The sequence below is a fragment of the Copadichromis virginalis genome, linkage group LG15, assembly GCF_057382275.1.
Source record: "Copadichromis virginalis isolate Kocher_CV1m ecotype Utaka linkage group LG15, C_Virginalis_male_GT1.1, whole genome shotgun sequence".
In the NCBI taxonomy this organism is placed as follows: Eukaryota; Metazoa; Chordata; class Actinopteri; order Cichliformes; family Cichlidae; genus Copadichromis; species Copadichromis virginalis.
Window position 1 is genome coordinate 23,332,815 of NC_140632.1, and position 20,841 is coordinate 23,353,655.

The 20,841-nt window shown below is 40.6% G+C and overlaps 1 protein-coding gene and 1 pseudogene across 1 annotated transcript; one reads left to right on the forward strand and one right to left on the reverse strand.

Moving 5' to 3' along the window:
- The first annotated feature begins 5,598 nt into the window (after window positions 1-5,598).
- Window positions 5,599-7,364, forward strand: LOC146692459 (uncharacterized; annotated as a pseudogene).
- Window positions 7,365-14,489: 7,125 nt separating this feature from the next.
- rnaseh1 (ribonuclease H1) lies at window positions 14,490-20,836 on the reverse strand. The gene is made up of 8 exons (XM_085432554.1): window positions 20,332-20,836; window positions 19,252-19,376; window positions 17,816-18,010; window positions 17,552-17,651; window positions 17,356-17,410; window positions 16,567-16,651; window positions 16,328-16,452; window positions 14,490-14,817 (listed from the first exon to the last, which is right to left on the reverse strand). Exons 1-8 carry the CDS (start codon window positions 20,457-20,459, stop codon window positions 14,701-14,703), a joined length of 930 nt encoding a protein of 309 aa, XP_085288680.1. The 5' UTR covers window positions 20,460-20,836; the 3' UTR covers window positions 14,490-14,700.
- Window positions 20,837-20,841: the final 5 nt, after the last annotated feature.

Consider the following 20,841-nt stretch of genomic DNA (forward strand, 5'->3'; position numbering starts at 1 on the left):
ATATGCTTTTAAGAAGATGAAGAGCCACAGCCTTGAACAGAGAAGGCTGTTCACGCCAGTTAAACTGCTTCTGTTGGAGCAAATAAAAGCAGGGTAAAAGATGGATGTAGCTTCCACATTTGAAAAGAGACGCCTCTGCCTTTTTTCCCCGTCTGCTTTCAGGTCATATTGTGCATTAACTCAGTTTCATAAATGCTGGTCATTCTCAGATTCAGACGATGATTATGGTGTGCTCTTTGGTTTCAAAACACCAAAGTGAACATTGCCAAGCTCGAGGCTTCATAGCTTCATACATCGTGACATCACAGTCACTATGTCGATTTATACCAGCTATGATCTGGACGCAGAATTAAGCAGTTTGTTGTGTTGCTATCAGCCAAGCTAAGCCGATGAGGTTGTGTTATTTGGGCTGTAAAACATGCCACCACCAGGGGGAGCAGTCGGCGTTCACATTACACAGGTGTCGTTAGCTTGAGCAGAGGCTAACAGTTTTTTTCATGCTAATGATTTTTGGTTTGTTGTTTCTGTCAAATAAATGCACTCATTACAGGAAAATAGATACATTTAATGTGTCACTGCACAAAATTCAGCACTTATGTTACAGTTACAATAATGCTGTTACAGCAGGTCTTTAGTTATCTGCAGGAAGGGCAGCAGAACGTTTCCTTTTTTCTTCCCTTGCACAGGTGGACGAAAATGGTAAAAGAGAATCACCGAGGTGAACACTGAAGTCTCTTGTGGCTGGTTTTGATCTTTGCTTTGTGTTGTCAGTGTATTGTTCGTGCTTAAAAACTAAAAGAGAGATTGTTTCTGTCCTCGGGGATTTGTGTTTGGTTTTTATAGTTGACTGGCAATTATGTGACAATGCATTTCAGGTCATTTTACAGAGTAACACAGACGTCATACAACGGATTGCGTAACAAATTACTTTTTCTAGCAAGTGATTAAGTAACGTATTGTAAAAAAGGACTTTTCTTGATTAAGGATTCAAACTATTTATTTGTGCTCACATCTAAATCAGCTTCCTGCAGTAAATGCTTTAGCTTTTTTTTTTTTTTTTTTTTTAAAGAAAACTGGATAACAAGGGGTCATACTAAAGCCAAAACCAGCAAGATTATAAGCTTAGCTAAATTTTCATCATGTACAACAAAGGGTGAAAGTAAAGAGTGCAAAGAAAAAGATGTTTGAGGGTGTAATGGGACTGAACTAACAGACCACTAGCTTAAATTAGCTCTTAGAGGTGTTCAGCATGTGATCTCATGTTGCTGAATGAAACCATCACCAGCGTCATTGAGCAAAGAGCCACAGAAACAGTCAAATATTGTAATTTTGCCTGGGTATGTGCACAGTTTTTCCCATGGAAATTGGCTGCAAGTTGAATCAATTTAGCATGTTATACGTTATATCACGTATACTCAAATTCTACCAAAGCAATTCCACATCAGCGCACACACTAACATGGCTAAGCACACACAATATGCTGAAATGCTCCGGCCCGAAAACAATTCTGAGTATTTGGCTGGTTTAGTCACACAGGCCTGGCAGCCCTGCAAGCGCACAGTGTGCTGAACATACACTGGAGTGTGTTTGGAAATTAGGATTGCATGATGTCCGGTGTATAGTGTGCAATTTTTGTATGTCCAAGATAAAAGATGACCAGCGTGAAAGAATAGCGGTGATGTGTTTGGTCGCAGCTCTGAAACAGCAGTCTTGTGCTGCACAGTGATAGAGTTTCAAAGATGGCTCTTGAAATGACCTAATGGCGTCTAAAAGTCTAAAAAGGTGAGAAGATCACAGTTTGATGGTTGCCAAAAGTTAAGTCATGCCACTGTGTGGGGAAACAAAAAGAAAAGAATTAAATCCAAAGATGAAAGTAAACTGTGCAAAACCAAATCTGGAGGATTCCAGCAAAGACGAAAATCCAGTTGAGTCCTTCAGGAGTTATCCTGACTGTGCTCTGGAGGACATAGCATAAACATAAACAAGAGAGGAACTGAATCAGTGAGCATTATTATCACTGATTACCTGCCTAAGTTTATTTTGCATATGTTTTTTGAAGTTTTACAGTCTGGAGCCTGAAGTTTGACACTGGACCAGCAGTTCAGCACATTAAATACAAATCAATCATCATTAATTTCATTATTTACACCAGTGAGTTTCCTACTTTGACCTGTTAAAATGTCCAATTGTAAGATCTCATAATCAGAAGAGTTAGGAAAGTTCTGGTAGAGATATTATCATGGCCAGGTCATGGCAACCTAATGATGTTAATGGTGTTGATTGATTGTGAGGCTCTGATAGTGTTCATGTGTGCAGGCAAGAATGATGAGTCTGTTAAGGGACCCTCGAGTGAGTAGGGAATAAGTGCTGGACCTCAGCCACATGCACACAGCCTGATCATTATTAGAGATTGGAGAAGTTGTAGTACCCTCAGAGATGACTTGCAGTATTCACTGAATCGTTTACAAGCAGTTTTGTTGGTGCATGTAAAAGATATTAAAAAGAGCATTTTGTCCTTATTCACTTCTTGAGGGATTATTTTATATTAAAGTGGAGTCTCCTTCACAATAGTCCGTCTCTTCATACTGTCTGATTTCTTTATTCAGACTGTGGTTCTCAGCTACATGCATATTATTTCATTTTGAGGGATGTGAAACCTTAAAAAACACACAAATGTACAGCCGATTGATTGAAACCGCTGGCAGGTGAAGCGATTAACACTGACCATCTCATTACAATACATGGTTTTGCTGGTCAGCCTTGGATCCTGGCTTTCATGTGCATGTAAGACCTTCATGGCAACAGCACATCCAGATGGCAGCAGCCTCCCTCAGTGGTGCAATACTTCCTCCAAAACTGCAGAAAAAACTCGGGAACATTGAGAGAAACACGATGATTTATCCGCATTACTGTGGGATCTTTACCACAGCTCCAATATAAAGCATGCAAAGCACCTTGATGCAACTGATTACATTAATTCAAATATAAAACATCCATAAGAAATTAGTATTTTAGGTTTGGTTACTTTGTTCTACACAATTTTGTTTGTGTTCTCTGCAATGTTTTTTCCAAAACTTGTTCTTTTCTTTTTGTTCTGCTTTTTTAAAACCTCGAGGTCATCATAATGCGCTCATTATTGTTTTATCCATGCAAAATAACCCATTCATCCATCTTCTTAACAAATCTTTCCGGTCAGGGTACCAGTCTGACACACACACACACAGACATGTTCACATTCGCACCTGCTGAACAGGCAAAAGAGAGTCAACCACCACTCACCTGTGCCACAGATCAATACAAAATAAAGATTTCCTTTAATTGCTATAATTGTGTTGCATTAGAAAAATGCAGAAGAGGACATTTACAGGTAAATTAGAGTCTGATATTTACTGTAACTTTACCCTCTATATTTTTTTCCTGGAATAACACAGACTGTAATACACTCACCAAACAAATAATCACTTATGACAAATTTACCTCTGTGGATCTGAAAAACCACAGATACCCTTCTGGAAACTTCCCGTCGTTTGCAGGCAAATCCCATGAATAGTCAATAAGTTCAATGTATTTCCATAATGAGTTTTACTTTCATGGCAGAATCTGGGTTCTTCTTCTTTTCTTTTCTTTTTTTAATCAGAGTGGGCGTCATAATTTTGAAATGCTTGAAATCTCATTTTGGAGTGAAACTTTACAAACGCCGAGAAGGCTGCAGGGGCGCTGAGCCTGCCAAACTTTCCACGAGGGCACAGATTGATTCATACGTTTCTGTCCACGATGCAAATCAGCAGGGAGACGAGATAATGAAGCCCCGGATGACAGGAACCTGCCAAACTGCAAATAGCTGATCCACTGATTGGTGGGTATGAAGGAAAAATTGATCAGACAGAGAGTCCGACTGAGGCCGTCGGTGCGTTCAGTGACCTGGCTGACCAACAGATTCATCCATCCGAGTGTTAAAAGCAGAGAAATGCAGTCTTTGTATCCTTTGTTGCCAGGAAATACCATCACATGGTCATATGGCCACAACGACTAAAGGGTCAGACTACATATATTTACATACTATGCTTCAAATTTGTGAGCCCAGAGTTGGAATTAAGCTGATGTCAGCATGACTGATTGACATCAGCACAACGGAACAAATTGAGATTTTATTTTTAAAGATAAATGTGTTAGCTTCTTAATGAGCTGAGAGCTGGCGGGGTTTTGACCTCGAGTATTTTCTGATTTCATTGATTAGCACAAATTTACTCAGAGAGGAAAATCTGAGCAGCTGCCTCTTTGCTTGATTTGTTAAAGCGAAAAAATAAATGAAAAAAATCAGATCCCGATGGGAGCAAATTATTTAACAAATCAGAGAGAGATTTTGGCCAATGCCTTCCTCTTAGGAAACCAGAAGAGTCAATTAAAAGCACAAAAATCTTGACCACAAGATTTGAATTATAGGGATCAGGATGTGCGGTGGGTCTGATCCCTCAGTGAAGTAGTGAAAACCTCCCTTTTAAGGGGAAAATATATATTGTATGTATATATGGTATGTGGGGGTGGTATGTTATCACTGACGGTAACAAAAACACACACACGGAGCTCAGTTAACCTCGAGAACTATTCCCCAGTCACCTCAAAATTACCCTGGATTGGATTTTCTTCCTGTGGAGGGAGCTGGACACAGGCAACTGTCATGGAAACAGATGCCACTTCACATCTCACCATCTTTGATTGTGACTCCTTCTGTGCCCTGATCGCCGATGACACCGTGCTGAGCTACACTTCTGCCTCATGTCTGATGAAAAAGGAAGCACCAGTGACTGGAGAGATGGGGAAGAAATCATTTCAGAGCAGGAGACTGGCTCATGAGCTCAGCCGTGATCAGACCCGGAACCAGTGATATGACCCCAGATATTTCTGACAATACCTCAGAGGATGACAGCAGCTACACCTGACATGAGCTCAGACTTACCACGGCTTCACTAACTCAGATATGAGGCCCACGGCATGCTCTCATCCTGCAGTTTGCTTACTGTTTGGACCTATGAACCAACTGCTCTTGGATGTTCCTGGGTCCATCCCTAATTTTTCATAGAAGAGCTGCCCAGACACTCAGTGATTTTCAAAACACTTCCAAAAACGTATTTAGTCTTGATGGCATTCGTTTCTAGATTAGCAGAATATAATAGAAAATTATCATTTAAATGTATGTTCTATTGTGTGTTTTACTGCATTTCTATTGTTGATTTAGTGATTTTATAGCATGAGTAAAATTTGGTCAGCTGAGGTTATTTTAAATGTGCTATAGAAATAAACTTTGACTTGACTCAGTCTATAAGTGCTCAGGCTGACGCACCAAGATTGACTTACCTTCCAGAACACAAACCCTGCATGCTGAAAATGACGAGTTGGGACTGCCAGCCCCGTCTCACTAATGTCATAAACCAGTTTGTAAATGAGCCACAGCATAATGTGCATATCTCCCATTCACTGTCTATGTATCCAGGCATGCGTCCGATTCTAGAAAAGAGCGGGCGGTACGGCAGCTCATGCATTCTGGGATATAGTGGTCACTGGAGTGGACAGCTACTAAAACGTACATATCTTTTTAATGCATTGGTTTCTATGGTGGAACTGCATATTAGCCTCTAGAGTGCTCTCTGCTGCCATGCTCCATTGAGGTCAATTCAGTGTTCAGTTAGTGCAACTGCAAGTAAATTTCCTCTGAATCAAAGATGGCAGACAAACTGTCACCCCTGCCGACCACTGCTGGCATATCCTGTCAATCCTTCTATGCTAAAAGAGCCCAACAGGTAAAAAAAATATGATGATATGCAGTAACATCTAGGGAAGGATATTATCTGTTTGGAATAAGAAATTGTTATGTCTAATATGTAGAAAACTACAATTAACCATGTGTCCACTGTAGTGGACATCATGCATTACCCACTATATTTTTTTAACATAAGTCATAAATTGTCTCACTGTTTTTTGGGACTGTTTTGGTTATAATTAAGCATATAATTGTTACATTTATAAGCTACTCATTTAAAATATATATTTCTGTGCAGATCAGCTGTAGTTTGAGTTACTATAATAATTATTTTATCATATTTTGTAGACTTCAAATGCAGCAAAGAATAAGGCAGCGTACAGAATAGTCCAGGAAATTCCATCCAGCTCCAGTGATGATGATTTCATTGATGAGTGCAGTGATGAGGAGTTCAGTGATAAGTCCAGTGATGATGAGAGTGGCTGCCAGAGCAGAACAGAGACATAGGAACTACGGATGATGAAGACACAGACAGTCAGGATGCAGAAAGTGAGAACGATGAGGGGCAGGATGAAGAGGAAGGTCAGTATGATCAGGGAGCTGTGGGAGATGGGTACATGGCACCTGACCATACTCAAGCCCGCAAAAATATTTGGAAAGTCCAAGACAATGACTTGGTTGGAGACTTGCCTCCTTTTCTAGGAGAGTGGAAATTGAATGTGGAGGGGAAGGATCCCATAGATTTCTTCAGACATCTGTTTCCAGCAGATCTAATTGATAATATAACATACAACACCAACTTGTATGGGAAAGAACTGTCAGTAACAAGAGAAGAGATTCTCCCTCCAGCAATGCAAAAGAGGAAGACCCAGTGGGACCCCACAACCCGTGAAGTGGAGAGCAGTCACCAAAGTAGCCTGTGAGGTCAGGTTTGCCACAGGATATCACTGGCCCCAACTGACCGAGGTGAAAAATGCAAACAGGTGCCATGATGTTGTGTGCACACGGAAGACCAAATACATCTGCATGCAATGCTGTGTGCCATTGTGCCCTGGATGCGTTGCAAACTTTCGCACAGCCTAGGTGTGATGAACATAGAACTGTTTGGAGATGCAGAGACTAAGATGTCAGTTTGTGTTTTCTTCCAGCATGCTACTAAGGGCTTGGTAATACTGTCCTGCATCGTTATAGAACTGTGTAGACTCAAAAATGTTTCTCTTGTTGGAGATAGTTTGCCATATTCAGGTGTAGGATTCATAGCTAGGACTGTTGATTGGTTTTGTTATTTACGTCTAAACATTGGGGCCTTATGAGTTGAAAGTTCCAAAAAAATTGCTGAGATGTTTTTCAAAGGATACAAGCAAACAAGTGTTTGTATATTTACAATAGAACACAAGGTAATTAATTTTTACAGTAAATTCACAGTATTTCATGCTAAGTGCTCAGGCGCATGTAGTCCACTGGAGTGGACAAGTTTATAACTTTATAAAAAAACATATTTTTGAAAAAAAAAAGAGTTAAACATTTTTTTTCATGTCCTGAGAAGAATAAAAGCACTTAAGAAAAAAATCTTGACCAAGGCTTTCATAATTCATGCATCAGAGGGTTAATGAGCTGAGAGCTGGCGGGGTTTTGACCTCGAGTATTTTCTGATTTCATTGATTAGCACAAATTTACCCAGAGAGGAAAATCTGAGCAGCTGCCTCTTTGCTTGATTTGTTAAAGCGAAAAAATAAATGAAAAAAATCAGATCCCGATGGGAGCAAATTATTTAACAAATCAGAGAGAGATTTTGGCCAATGCCTTCCTCTTAGGAAACCAGAAGAGTCAATTAAAAGCACAAAAATCTTGACCACAAGATTTGAATTATAGGGATCAGGATGTGCGGTGGGTCTGATCCCTCAGTGAAGTAGTGAAAACCTCCCTTTTAAGGGGAAAATATATATTGTATGTATATATGGTATGTGGGGGTGGTATGTTATCACTGACGGTAACAAAAACACACACACGGAGCTCAGTTAACCTCGAGAACTATTCCCCAGTCACCTCAAAATTACCCTGGATTGGATTTTCTTCCTGTGGAGGGAGCTGGACACAGGCAACTGTCATGGAAACAGATGCCACTTCACATCTCACCATCTTTGATTGTGACTCCTTCTGTGCCCTGATCGCCGATGACACCGTACTGAGCTACACTTCTGCCTCATGTCTGATGAAAAAGGAAGCACCAGTGACTGGAGAGATGGGGAAGAAATCATTTCAGAGCAGGAGCCTGGCTCATGAGCTCAGCCGTGATCAGACCCGGAACCAGTGATATGACCCCAGATATTTCTGACAATACCTCAGAGGATGACAGCAGCTACACCTGACATGAGCTCAGACTTACCACGGCTTCACTAACTCAGATATGAGGCCCACGGCATGCTCTCATCCTGCAGTTTGCTTACTGTTTGGACCTATGAACCAACTGCTCTTGGATGTTCCTGGGTCCATCCCTAATTTTTCATAGAAGAGCTGCCCAGACACTCAGTGATTTTCAAAACACTTCCAAAAACGTATTTAGTCTTGATGGCATTCGTTTCTAGATTAGCAGAATATAATAGAAAATTATCATTTAAATGTATGTTCTATTGTGTGTTTTACTGCATTTCTATTGTTGATTTAGTGATTTTATAGCATGAGTAAAATTTGGTCAGCTGAGGTTATTTTAAATGTGCTATAGAAATAAACTTTGACTTGACTCAGTCTATAAGTGCTCAGGCTGACGCACCAAGATTGACTTACCTTCCAGAACACAAACCCTGCATGCTGAAAATGACGAGTTGGGACTGCCAGCCCCGTCTCACTAATGTCATAAACCAGTTTGTAAATGAGCCACAGCATAATGTGCATATCTCCCATTCACTGTCTATGTATCCAGGCATGCGTCCGATTCTAGAAAAGAGCGGGCGGTACGGCAGCTCATGCATTCTGGGATATTTGGCTGCACCAAGTCCACTGATGCATGCTCAACAAAACAGGAGGAGCGAGAACACATCTGGGAATTTTGAGCATACTTTAAATTGGAACAGTACTTGATCTGCGGCTGATGATGTATCATAAGTCCACGAGATCGCAAGTACACACAAGTACGCATATTGAGACATGGCCAGTTGTTTGCACAGTGGTAGCAGAGGGAGAGCACATACTGCAACACGCCCATTAAGTATCCAATGCTAAGCAGCAGCACAGATGCTCACATATGAAAATACCCCAGTGTTTATGGACTCAAACATTTAGACATGACTTTAGTGACTTAAGGATAAACTTTGCAATTATTGGTCCTGCACTAATGTCCATTTTTCGTAGCTCTGCAGCTACATGAAGGGAAGGATTATGGGAATTCAGCGAGCACAGAGCCCAAAAAGCCAACAGCATGTAGCTCTGCATTGGTAGACTGCTGACTGGTTAAAAGGTTTACTTGAACAGGGAAGAAGAACCACATCGGAGCTCTCCACCAGAGATGGGCAGTAACGCGTTACGCGTTACTGTAATCTGATTACTCTTTTCGAGTAACGAGTAAAGTAAGGGATTACTATTGCAAAAACGGTAATTAGATTACCGTTACTTTCCCGTAGGAACACTGCGTTACTGCGTTACTAAAACCGTGATTTTTTTGCGAGAATGTCTCACGACAGTGACGTAAGCGAGTGCGCCGTTAGTGACAACAGCTGTGTGCAGATCAACAATGGATCATATATCGATTGTGGGAGAGAGTATGAGCATGCAGCGTTTAAAGTACTGACCTTACTTTGAGTTTGATTCCATAAAAAGTGACAAAAACATTAGCGTCCGTTGTGCGTGGGAAGAAAACTTCTTTTTACAGTGAAAAAAACCCCTAAACTTCCAAGCAAGCACCGAGTGCGCTACCACATAATGGGAAACTCGCAGAGAAAGTCGCGGATTCTTCAACTGACCGCGGCACACCTGCACCAGGGTAAACCTGCGCCTACCGCAGTGCTGCTTAATAGGTGAAAATAGAGCAACAGGACCGCTGAGTCTTTGACTTTATTTACTTTCTGCTGTGTTTTACTTGCATCTATTTGAAAGAGTGAGTGTAAACACAAAAAATATTTTATTTTATGTGCTGGAATGTGCAGAAAATAGGTTTAAATGTTAAACTAATTTATTCAACGCAGAGAATGTTGCATATAATTACATTTTTGCTTGATGCATAAAGTTAAAAGATTAAAACTGATAAAACAAGTTAAAAAAAAGAGACTTTTCCATTTGATTACATTTTGTATGATGGATTATGTAGAAAAAGTAGAATTGGGCTGAAAGATCTATCGCTTTATCACCTCTTCAGGTTGTAAATCGTGTTTTTAAAAAGTAACTAAGTAACTAAGTAATTAATTACTTTTGAAAATAAGTAATTAGTAAAGTAACGGGATTACTTTTTTGGGGAAGTAATCAGTAATTAGTTACTGATTACTTTTTTCAAGTAACTTGACCAACACTGCTCTCCACGAAGAGGAAAAGGTGCTACATAAAAGATCAAAAAACCTTGCATGAGGAGCACAGACAGCTGCTGCAGTAGAGTTTCACTTGTTTCCAACACTGTGTTTCATTTCAGTGGAAAGAAGTCAGCTGCGCCCCGCTTGTGGCCGAAGGACCAGAGGCAGGACCAAGATGGACACGAGCAGCCCACATTGCCAGTTATTATAAATATTCTCAACACTGGCCCTGCTGACAGAGTAGAGCTATAACATTTAGATGTGTGTGTGCAAAGCTCTGAGTAGCACCATGTGAGACACTTTAGCTCTAACTTTGGTGCAGCCTCGTCAACCTGCACACGACCGAAAGCAGGACCTTAACTCCGAAGCCTCAAACTTCGTGAGACTTTACTTGGAATGGAGCGACTTGGCTAACGCAGCGGCGTAGACCGGGTTGATTTCCTGTCAAGCGGCTGAACGCCTGCGTGAAGTTTTCTTTTCTCCCCGTCAGCACTGCGAGCACTTCAGCGAACATCCCCCGCTCAGTGTCAGACGGTCTGCGGTGTCAGAGAGTTCTGCAACCCCGGCAGAACATTGTGGTTTATTTTAGAGCAGATGATCTAAAAATTGACAAAACCTCCAGCTGAAGTGTGAGCAGGATGTTTCTAATGTCTGGTTAGTTAAGTTTCTTTGCAGTTTGTTTGGTCTTCCTCCCCTCCAGCAGGGCAGCGGCGGAACGATGCCAGAGCTCATTCTGCTAAGGAGGCATGTATGTGTTGAGGAGGAGTGCTAACGAGTCTCAGCCAACGAGGAGGTGAAGCTGCTGCGGGGTGACCTTTGACCCTCAGAGGCACTCTCTTTCAGACTGGGCTGCCTCTGGCGGGGTCGCCGTGCCCCACGCTTGCCGGAAGGCAGCGGTCGAGGTCAGAGCGAGAAACCCAGAGCCTCCGTCCTTTTTCCAACATCGACACCGACCAATCGAAAGGCTGCAGGAGAATGGAGGAGGAGGAGGAGGAAGGACAAATGAGTCTAATTCCTCTTTCTCCGTGTTGGAGAAACAAAGCTTTTCTCAGTGTGTGCCGAAGTTTTGGGCCTACAAGATGTTTCCATTTATTATCCAATAATATCAGGGAGGCGTCTGATTGGCTCTGAATTCCTTCTGAAGCAGCTGCAGATGAGGAACTAACTTCAGCCACGAGAAGAACAAGTCCTGCAGCAGAAGGTTTAGGCCTCATGGAGAAGAAGACATTCAGATGGGTTTTCCAAAATGTTCAAAACAACAATTCTGCCAACTGCAACCAAGTGTCATTTTGAACCCTGTGAGGTCACAAACCCAAGCCCATGTCTTAAAGAAAATGAAACAGGACTCATTTGGAAAGAATTTCATTATTTTTTTGAGGTGTGTCAGTTAAAATGTCAATTTTTTGCCCACTGATTCCTAATATTTGGAAGCACAATTTAAATAAATAATAAATTCCATGTTCTGATTGCAAAGGGTTATCACGAGAACATCCCACATGCTGGACCGCGTTCCAGCTCCAATGCTGTCACCTCCTCAAGACAATGTTTGTCATTCCACCAGGAATATTTTAAGCATCTGATTCACTGAGCTTCACTTAAAATATAGCTGTGTCTATTTTTTAGGCTTGCTGGGCTGCACAGACCAGATGAGGAGGTCAGGAAGCCTGACACAGGACTTACACAGAGAAGCTGGTTTTTTCAAAATAAAAGACTGGGAGCATTGCTAAATCCTTCGATTCGGAGGTGCTTCTTTTGTGATTCAAACTTCTGCGGAGCTCTGGGTTTACTTGCAGGGTTAGCGGCCATCATCGATGTCAAGAGTTTAAAGGGTGCTTACGCCAAATATCGAAAGGACTAGATCAATTTAAGGGACACAAGTGAACAACTTTTCACTGTGGTAACAACATAGTAGTTTTAGTTTAATCTCATTCTTGTGAGCATGTATGAAGAGTTAACCTATCAGCAGCGATGCATACAACAACGCAGCATATTAAAGAGACTGCACGCTGGAATGGAAATACTGGAAACTGAAATTTCAGCAGGTGCAGCCTCAGATTAGCACTTTATAATTGGTTAATATGACCATATGTAACTCCTGCCAGGTTAAGTAATAAAAATATAAAAAGACCTATGTACTAAATTCACAGTCAAACATTTGTAATTGACTGGATAATATGCGGCTTGACTTCCTGTCTTCGTCGCTCTGATTTCCTGCTTATGACACGTAAATCAGTCTCAGTGCGTCTCAATTGTTAAAAAGCATCTGGAGGACGGAGGAGATATAATCAAGGAGGCACAAGTGTATCCTCAGAGGGGGAGGTCACCTTTAAGTATATAAATATGCCACAGCATGGCTGGAAAATACAGGACTCTTTAAGCAGCACACGTTTCGTTAAATCACTGTTTTATTTGGGAATATAAAATATCCTATAGGCACATGTAACATTACCTCCAAGCACTACCTGGACTTTTATAATATAAACACTTGGAATTGACCACATCTTGAAGAAAAAGGCATCTTAACCAAAAGGAAACTACTGAATACCCCAACTTACAGTAAATGAGGACTAAGATTTTATTACTTTGTTATAACATTTATGTTATCTGTGTTTTGTTTTTCTCATCTGATTTGGATTGAATCTGATTCATTTTGGTTAATTCTAGGATATTGAAGACTCCTCCTATTGGTGGAGTGTTCCTGGTGGAATTTTCCGCTCTCACCTAAATGGAAGTTTCCTACTGGTAGAGCACCAACTGGAAAATAGTCGGTGTGTTCATGGAGTCCGTTTTCTTCCAGGTGTGTGTGTGTGTGTGTGTGTGTGTGTGTGTGTGTGTGTGTGTGTGTGTGTGTGTCTAAACAAGTCAGAGTTTTAGGTTGAGTATAATGATGCCATGAGCTTAAGGAAATATAATTTCACATAAAAAGAGAGTGCCTTGGAGATTTTTGATTATTTAGCTTATATTTGTCCCTTCCAAAAAGCTGTTGCTCCATCTGAGACAAAGATTTAGTTGGGCTACTTAGCTGGTTTAAAATGAGGCTCTGAAAGAAGGATGCCTCATTAAGTTAAATGCCTGTTGCTTTACTCCTCTGCTCCTCTCTGGTGGACCACAGGAAGGCTAAGATGTGAGGAGATTAACTGAGAATGTACATTTTAAGCAATAAAGGGAGACAGTGCTGCCCTTCCTCCTTGTCAGCTGTTAGTTCTACAGATGTCTTCCTTTCATTATTTATGCTCCTATTTAGGATTCCGGTTTCTTTTACAATAATGGCTCAATTGTTTTGAAAGGTGATGTCTGTCTCTGCAGTGTCCAAGTCTTTAAAGATAAATACTGTTTTTAATCAGGTTCGTGTGTTTTTGTGCTTGTGAGCTTTACAAGTGGCCTTTAATGTTATTATGCTTCTATCAATGATGTTCTTTTGTCTTCTTCATCTTTGCTTTTCTTTTACCCTTTATAAATGCCACCAACCTGCATATTAAACTGAGCCTGCATGACTAAGCGTTCAATTTAATTAACATGTCCTTTTTTAAATAAAAAAAACTTCTTAATGCACAGTGTCCCTTTCAGTCTCTAGGAGGTTTCGTGTTTGCCCTCAGCAGTATGTCAGAGTTTCCTCTGAGGGGAATTTACCTGCTGCTAATGTAGTGAAGGTGTTTTTCACAATAAAACTTTATTTTAGAAAACTAAAATAAATGTACATCTTCAGTCCAGGAAACAAGGATTACTCTGATAAGCTGCCCATAAGGAGAGTTAATACTGTATAATGTGATAATGATTACTGGTTTGTCAGACTGGGAGTAGACATCTCCCAGTTTAATTTTGTGACAGAGAAACAGGATTTTCAGGATTCAGACGCTGATCTCAAACCCCTTCGTTCTCATTTCAGTTTCACTGTAATAAACTTTACTTACATGTGATTTGAAAACAATATTCCCCAAGCACTGGCGTGTTTGGGACGATGTTCATCAAAATGTGTCAATCAGCTCGCGAGGAGATCCTTAAATAAACCCCAAATCCTCAGGAGCCCTTTGTCTGTGTTCGAATGATAACCTGGAGCGCCTCCTGCTGGAAGGCTGCGGGGATTACAACGAGACAGAATAAACTAAAAACATCGTCCAAGTTTCTCATCAACATGTCTCCATCTCCTTGACCTTTTTGAGCTCACCTGATTTCCTCAACTTCTTAGACTCAAGAACTGTCTTCTCACTTCTTGCTACTTCACAGGAAACAACAGGTGAAACTTAAAATCTTTATTCAGACCCAAAACAAATCGAAATTTACATTCAACACAAAAAAAAAGAAAAAGGATGAGCGTGCAGACTCTCTGCAACCTTCAAGCTTCGGTACAGTCACAACTGACACGGACAAGAAACAAACCTCTCAAAGGTTTGTTTCAAAGCTAAAGAACCAGAAAAAGAGCATTAAACAGTCCTGCAGCAGATTTCTTTAAAGGTGCTCGTCTTTTTCTTTGTGCTCTGGTTGCAGAGGCTTCGCCGCTCCTTCTCTTGACAGCCTGTCGGCCTCCTCGTTGCCTCTGTAGCCGGCGTGACCTGGAATGTGCATCTGGAGGAGGACCAGAAGGGCAGACAAGTAAGTATAAAAACATGAAAATAACAACTAATAATCAATCACTTGGACGCTTACTGAGCATTAAACAAATGATTGGATATGGCTGTACTATGCAGCACTAAGACTGTTTACTACTGCGGCCTGTAATGCAGTCACAGTAAAATGATCACTTCAAATTATTGCTGCCAAATCATGGGGTGCTCATCACGGGTTGCATTTAAATCATTAAGACCTGCAAATGACCAGAAGATTTTTCATTACATCCTGATACGTACGACCTTCAAACAGGCGGTTTTTACCATTACCGGTTCATCCATCAGATAAGGCATTAACAATACTGCTGATGCTTTTCTCTGACTGTTACTTTTAAATTGAACCTGTCACACCGTTTCCAGATCAGACTACTTTCTGCACATCAAAACAATCCACCAGAAGTGAAGAGAACAATGTAATAATGAGCTCATCATTTTAAGTTAAATTTTCCAAGCAGAAAATGCTGAATTTCTCTGGCTTCACCTTCAAAAATCTGAATATTCACCTTTTTTGGGCCTAATTTGGACTGAGGGGGTTTAATTCTTCCCTCACGATAATCTGAACCCTTTCGTAATATCTTTCTGGCATTCACGATTTATTTGTGGACCCTTATTTTAACGTATATTTTACATTTTTAAGCATTCGAATAATTGAATCAGAAATTAAGTGACAATCAACCTTGTGCCAGCCTGACTTCGTACAATTAAAATAAAAACACAGATGATCCCGCAGCAAGAGGAATAAAATTACTTTTTTTTTTAACCAAAGAACAGAAAGGTGACGCAGTGCAGGAACCTTTTACACATTTGTGAGACTAGTCTGAATAAAATGTTGTTGTTTATTCAACATTTATGCAAATTAGCACATTTAATTAGTACTAATGAAAGAAACATTAGCATATTTTAGTATCAAATGTGTACTTGTCGAACACTTAGTCTTATTAACAAACCAGGGAGTTTCTATCATTTAACATTTTTATCATTCAGAGCTGATTAAAAGAATAAAAATTTACGATATTTTTCTGAATTAAGACTCTAATGTGCAAACAAAATGAAACAGGAACGCTGAACCTGTCTTCAGCCGAATGCTCAGATTTTTCTTTTTTGAAGACGTTTGAAATAGCAAAATTATTTGGATATGTAACACTTCATCTGCTTATCAAAAGCATAAGATTTCAGAAAACAAAAAACAAAACATAATCATCTTAATCCAAGTAATCCACTGAAACTGTCCCTTTGATATATACAGTTTTAGCCTCTGAGGAAAGCTGTTCGGCTGCTTGCTCTGTCTGACTGTACTGAGCCCTCCGTGCCCCCTTGTGGCCATTTTTCAGGCCATGGACAGATTTATCACCTCCCCAGCAGGGGGCGGTTGACTGCAAAAAGACTCCTGCGGTAAATGTAAAAACATTGTTTACTTCTGACCTGCATGAATCTAAAGACCCCGTCCGCAAAGAAACACTGATACTTACCCAGACCACCTCCACCTGTCCATTCAGCCTGTCCAGTTTCACAAAGTCGTCTTTGTTGGTAATCTGACCTCCAGATTTCAACCTCCAGCCGTTCAGCTTCCAGTTCTTCACCCAGCTGGTCACACCTGCATGAAGGAAAAAGAAAAGAAAAACCTTTACCCATTCAGTGGGAAATTCAAAAGCTGAAATCTGAGTGGTAATGCAACATGACTGCAGCATGACTCGAGTTTGTGACTCACCGTTTATCGTAAACTTGCTGTCAGTGTATAAAACGAGTTTCTTGATGTTATTCTGTTTGGCCTGTTCCAGCGCTCTGCAGGCCGCCTGGTGCAGCGAGAGCAGAGACGACAGTTAGTTATGCTTTAAAGCTTGTAGAGAAAAATCCAAGCATAAAATAACAAACAGGCATTTACAGGCCTGCGTCTTGCTATTCTTTCCAATAAATAGGTACATTTACATATCTGCTCCCTCAGGAAACTTTTCAGAAGTTGAGTTTAAAACCTTCATTCTCATGGTGCCATTTTTAGTTTTGTTCCCTCTATGACCATCAGGTGGCGCTTCTTTGTATTTGCTGTACATTTAATAAGCCTCTTTACATGCTGGCCCTCAGTAGTTTAAACTGGTTAAAATTGCCTCAGCCTCTCCTCTCTTTAACCCTAGCACACTAACATGCAGTTTTATAACACTATCACTAATGTCAGGTAGATTTTACCCGACACCCAAAAAAAAAACAAAAAAACAAAAAAACAAAAAAAACATACTTCCCATTAAAATATATTAAAGCACAACAATAAGTGGCAAATTGAAGTGCTCTTCTTTTATTTCTCTCTACACAACATCTCACAAAAGGAAAAAAGGGTGTCATGGTGGTCCCTTTAAAAAGATTCTAAAGCAACAGAATGAAAATCACCCCATGTTAGTGTTAAAAATTTAAAAAGTACTGTTTAAGTGCAGCCCTGCAGAGTTAACACTGAGCATTAAACTGGACTTTTAAGACAGAAACTCTCATGCTGAGATGTAAATCTTACTTGTATCTCTGCGCGCTGGTTGGTCTGCCTTCCCTGCAGCCTCTCTGCAACATTTCTATAAAGCCAGAGGCAACAAAATGTGAGAAACCGATGCATCCATTTATGCAATTAAGACTTTCACTATGGAGGTTTAGACTGAGCAGATTTTAGGAACTGTTTAAAACATGCTCGTTGTAGCACGTGCACATATTCTCACAGTGGGTTGTTGCATCCCCAGTACACCCCGATGCCCCCCCGTGCGCCGCTCTGTCCGTTTCTTGAGCAGCAGCCATCGGTGTAAACGACCACAGCGTCACCTGTACGGAGAACGCAGAACAGTTCAGACTGGAGTTCAAGTTTTATTGCTTCCATTTTCTACATTTTATATTTAAATATTTCTGTATGTAGTAAATGACATGATTTTGTCCCCATAACATGTTGAATGGAGTTGAGCTCTAATATTAAATCTTGCACATCTCACCCATGTACGTGAATCCGTCCGAGCTCTCTGATGACGAGTTTTGTGATGTCGAGCTTTCTGATGGCTTAACTCGTTTGGGCTGGTGCCCCGCCTCCTCCTCCGAGTGACATCTCTTTTTGCCAAGAGGGATGTACTCGAGCGGCTCCGGGCCTCGTTTAGGAAGCAGAGTGACATCAGACTCCACGCTCTGAGTTACTGAAAGCCACAAACACAAGAAGTTCATCAAGAACAGTGTGCAGCAAGTACCTGATTCTCCACTTAAAATCACCTGTGAGCTTTGTGTGAATCCAGACCTGCATGCTGTATTACCACCTCAAACAGACACAGTGGCTGGGTTAACCCTCTACTGCATAGCGTTGCCCTGAGGCAACAAACCACATTTTCATGCCTCACACAAATAAATGTATATAAAAGAAAAACTTGCATGTGCATGAATATGTTAAGAAGCATATTTGATTGTTTGTTCTACTTTTCAATTACAGGACATGGATGTAAAAACCTTTTATGGAAGGAAACCAAGGGGATGTGCACTTTCTGTCCTCAGAAAGTGAGGACAGTGAGCTTTCAGGGAGTGACAGTGAAGTAGAGGAGTGGATCCCTGAATCAGGTTTGAGGGACACTTAGGAGCTCAGGGGTCAGTTGGTAAAGTAACTGTGTGTGTGTGTGTATGTGTGTGTGTCTGTCTTACTGTTGTGGGAACACAAATTTGTTTACACTCATATTGTGAGGTCTAGCCTACTTTATGGGGACAATTGCAAGGTAAATCATTCAATTTTAGGGTGAAGGCTTGAGTCGGGGTTAGAGTTAGGTTCAGGCAGGGACTTGTGATGGGTAGGGTCAGGATAAGTCTCCAGGAAATGAATGCAAGTTAATGTAATATCCCTAAAAGTGATGGAAACACAACGTGTGTGTGTGTGTGTGTGTGTGTGTGTGTGTGTGTGTGTGTGTGTGTGTGTACACGCATGGGGTTAGGGTCAAATGTTGGATGTATTTTGGTGTTTTATTGTTCTGTGAAATGTTTACATAGTTTTTTTATTGTTGTTTATTTATTTGTTCATCCTGGTTGTACTAATAAAACGTATTATAGAATAACTTGTTATTTGACTACCCTTATCGCACAGTGTTGCCTTGAAATAACAAACCAATATCTGTTTTTTTTGTTTTGTTTTGTTGTTTTTTTGTTTTTTTTTTGGGGGGGGGGGGGGGGGGTCAAATTTTATGATTGATATATTATAAGGGACCCTAAAGCTCCCCCAGAAATATTTTTTTCCCCAAAAAATAAAAAGTCATGCAGTAGAGGGTTTTAACATATTCTTGGATTCCAAACTGACGGCCACTTCCAAACCAAGATGCTCCGAGTTCAGCCTCAATCCCAGCTCCAAGTAATTATAGTTTCTCGTGTGTATTTGAAGAGTATAAAATTAGAAAATATTCACCTTTCTTCACGTCTGGAACTGCAGAAGGCTCGATCCCTCTGACGAATGCCCAGGCATCTCGCTCTGAGGCAAACTTCTTAAAGGAGGCGGACGGAAATTTGTCCACTTGGCTCTTACACTCGTCCCTAAATGACAAAAAAATAAAAAGTAAAAAATCAGGAGAATAAAAACCTTGAGATGTCTTCATTCTCCCCTCCGGACACTTTAATGATACACCTTTTCAACTGCAACTCAATCCATTCAGGCACAGACATGGTCAAGATGACCCACTGACGTTCAAACTGAGCCACTGGAGTGAGGAAGAAAGAGAATTTAAGTGGCACTGAACATGGCAGTGATTGTTGGTGGCAGACACACTGGCCTGAATATTTCAGAAACTAGTGATTTCTGAATTTCCAGCATGAAAATGAAATGAGAGAAAATATCTAGGACAGACTCCAATCCGGCCCAGTGGGCAGCTGTGGAGGATGACTTTAACTGTGTTTTAACTTTTGACTGTTTCCTATCATTTACGGTACATTAAACTAATTAAGTAACAGAAAAACAATAACAAAAATGTTCCCTTCTTGTAACAATAGGTCCAAAGTTTATTTTCTCAAAGATTAAATGTGTAGTTAAACTTCTGTGCACTAACAGAAGGTGGAGTTTCACTGGTCTGGTACTGGCGTGTTGTTTATTTTATATGTATTTATTTGTAATATAAACAAACCAAAGACATACTACATTATGTAAGAATAAATCAATTTTAGGCCCTCCTACTCACAAATGAGCCACATTAATGGCGGAAATACATTTAACAGTTTGAAGGCTAACCACCTGAAAAACGGAGAAAACGAAGCCGTGTATGTTATGCTTCCATGCCGAATTAAAGTGTGGGATGTACTGACAGGGAAACATTGATATGATCTTAAACCCGCTGGGTTGTTTTACTGTAGCTCAAGGAGAAAAAGAAATCTTCGTGCATCTGAACGGAAGCTGGCATCCACTCACTCTCACTGAAAGAACATGCACTTTGAATAGCCAATAACATTGATTTTCTTAAAAACAAATGTGCAGGCATTGAGTTGTGTCCGGCCTCACCATGAAGTGTAGACTCCCGTTTTGTGTCCTTTCCTAACTGCGTAGAAAAACTTCCCTTTCGCCATGTCGTCAGCAGCGCTACAAAAGGTCCTGCATGCAACTCTGAAAAGACCAGTCAGCCTAAACATCACTGTCTGCCAACACACTGCACGGGGACAAAGGTGGCTAGCATCGTGATATTAACTCGGATACATTCAAATATCAATAGATTTGAGTAGGGAAGGCGTGGTTTGACATAAAATCTTGAAATATGGGACCAAATTAGCAGCCAGGTGTACAGATGTCCGGGAAAGCTAAACCCGAAAAAGCCCAAAAAAGTATTCCATATATATTTAACACCAGTCTAATAAGTCTTGCAGTCATCTTAGTTTCTTCATTGGCCGTATATCCCTATCTGAAAATGTTGCAGTAAACAAACTCGAACAAAAATCAGTCTAAACGCACAGCAATAATCTGCCTGCAGTTTCCCCGACTGTTTTCTACTACACTCACGCGATAGTTCTTATCACT

Excerpts from the sequence above, each read along its gene's own strand:
- rnaseh1 (XM_085432554.1), bottom strand. The coding sequence starts at position 20,459 with ATGTTTAGGCTGACTGGTCTTTTCAGAGTTGCATGCAGGACCTTTTGT. Across the intron at positions 17,652-17,815 it reads GGACGGATTCACGTACATGG|GTGACGCTGTGGTCGTTTAC; the intron begins GTGAGATGTGCA and ends TTCTCCGTACAG. Across the intron at positions 14,818-16,327 it reads GACAGGTGGAGGTGGTCTGG|ATGCACATTCCAGGTCACGC; the intron begins GTAAGTATCAGT and ends GTCCTCCTCCAG.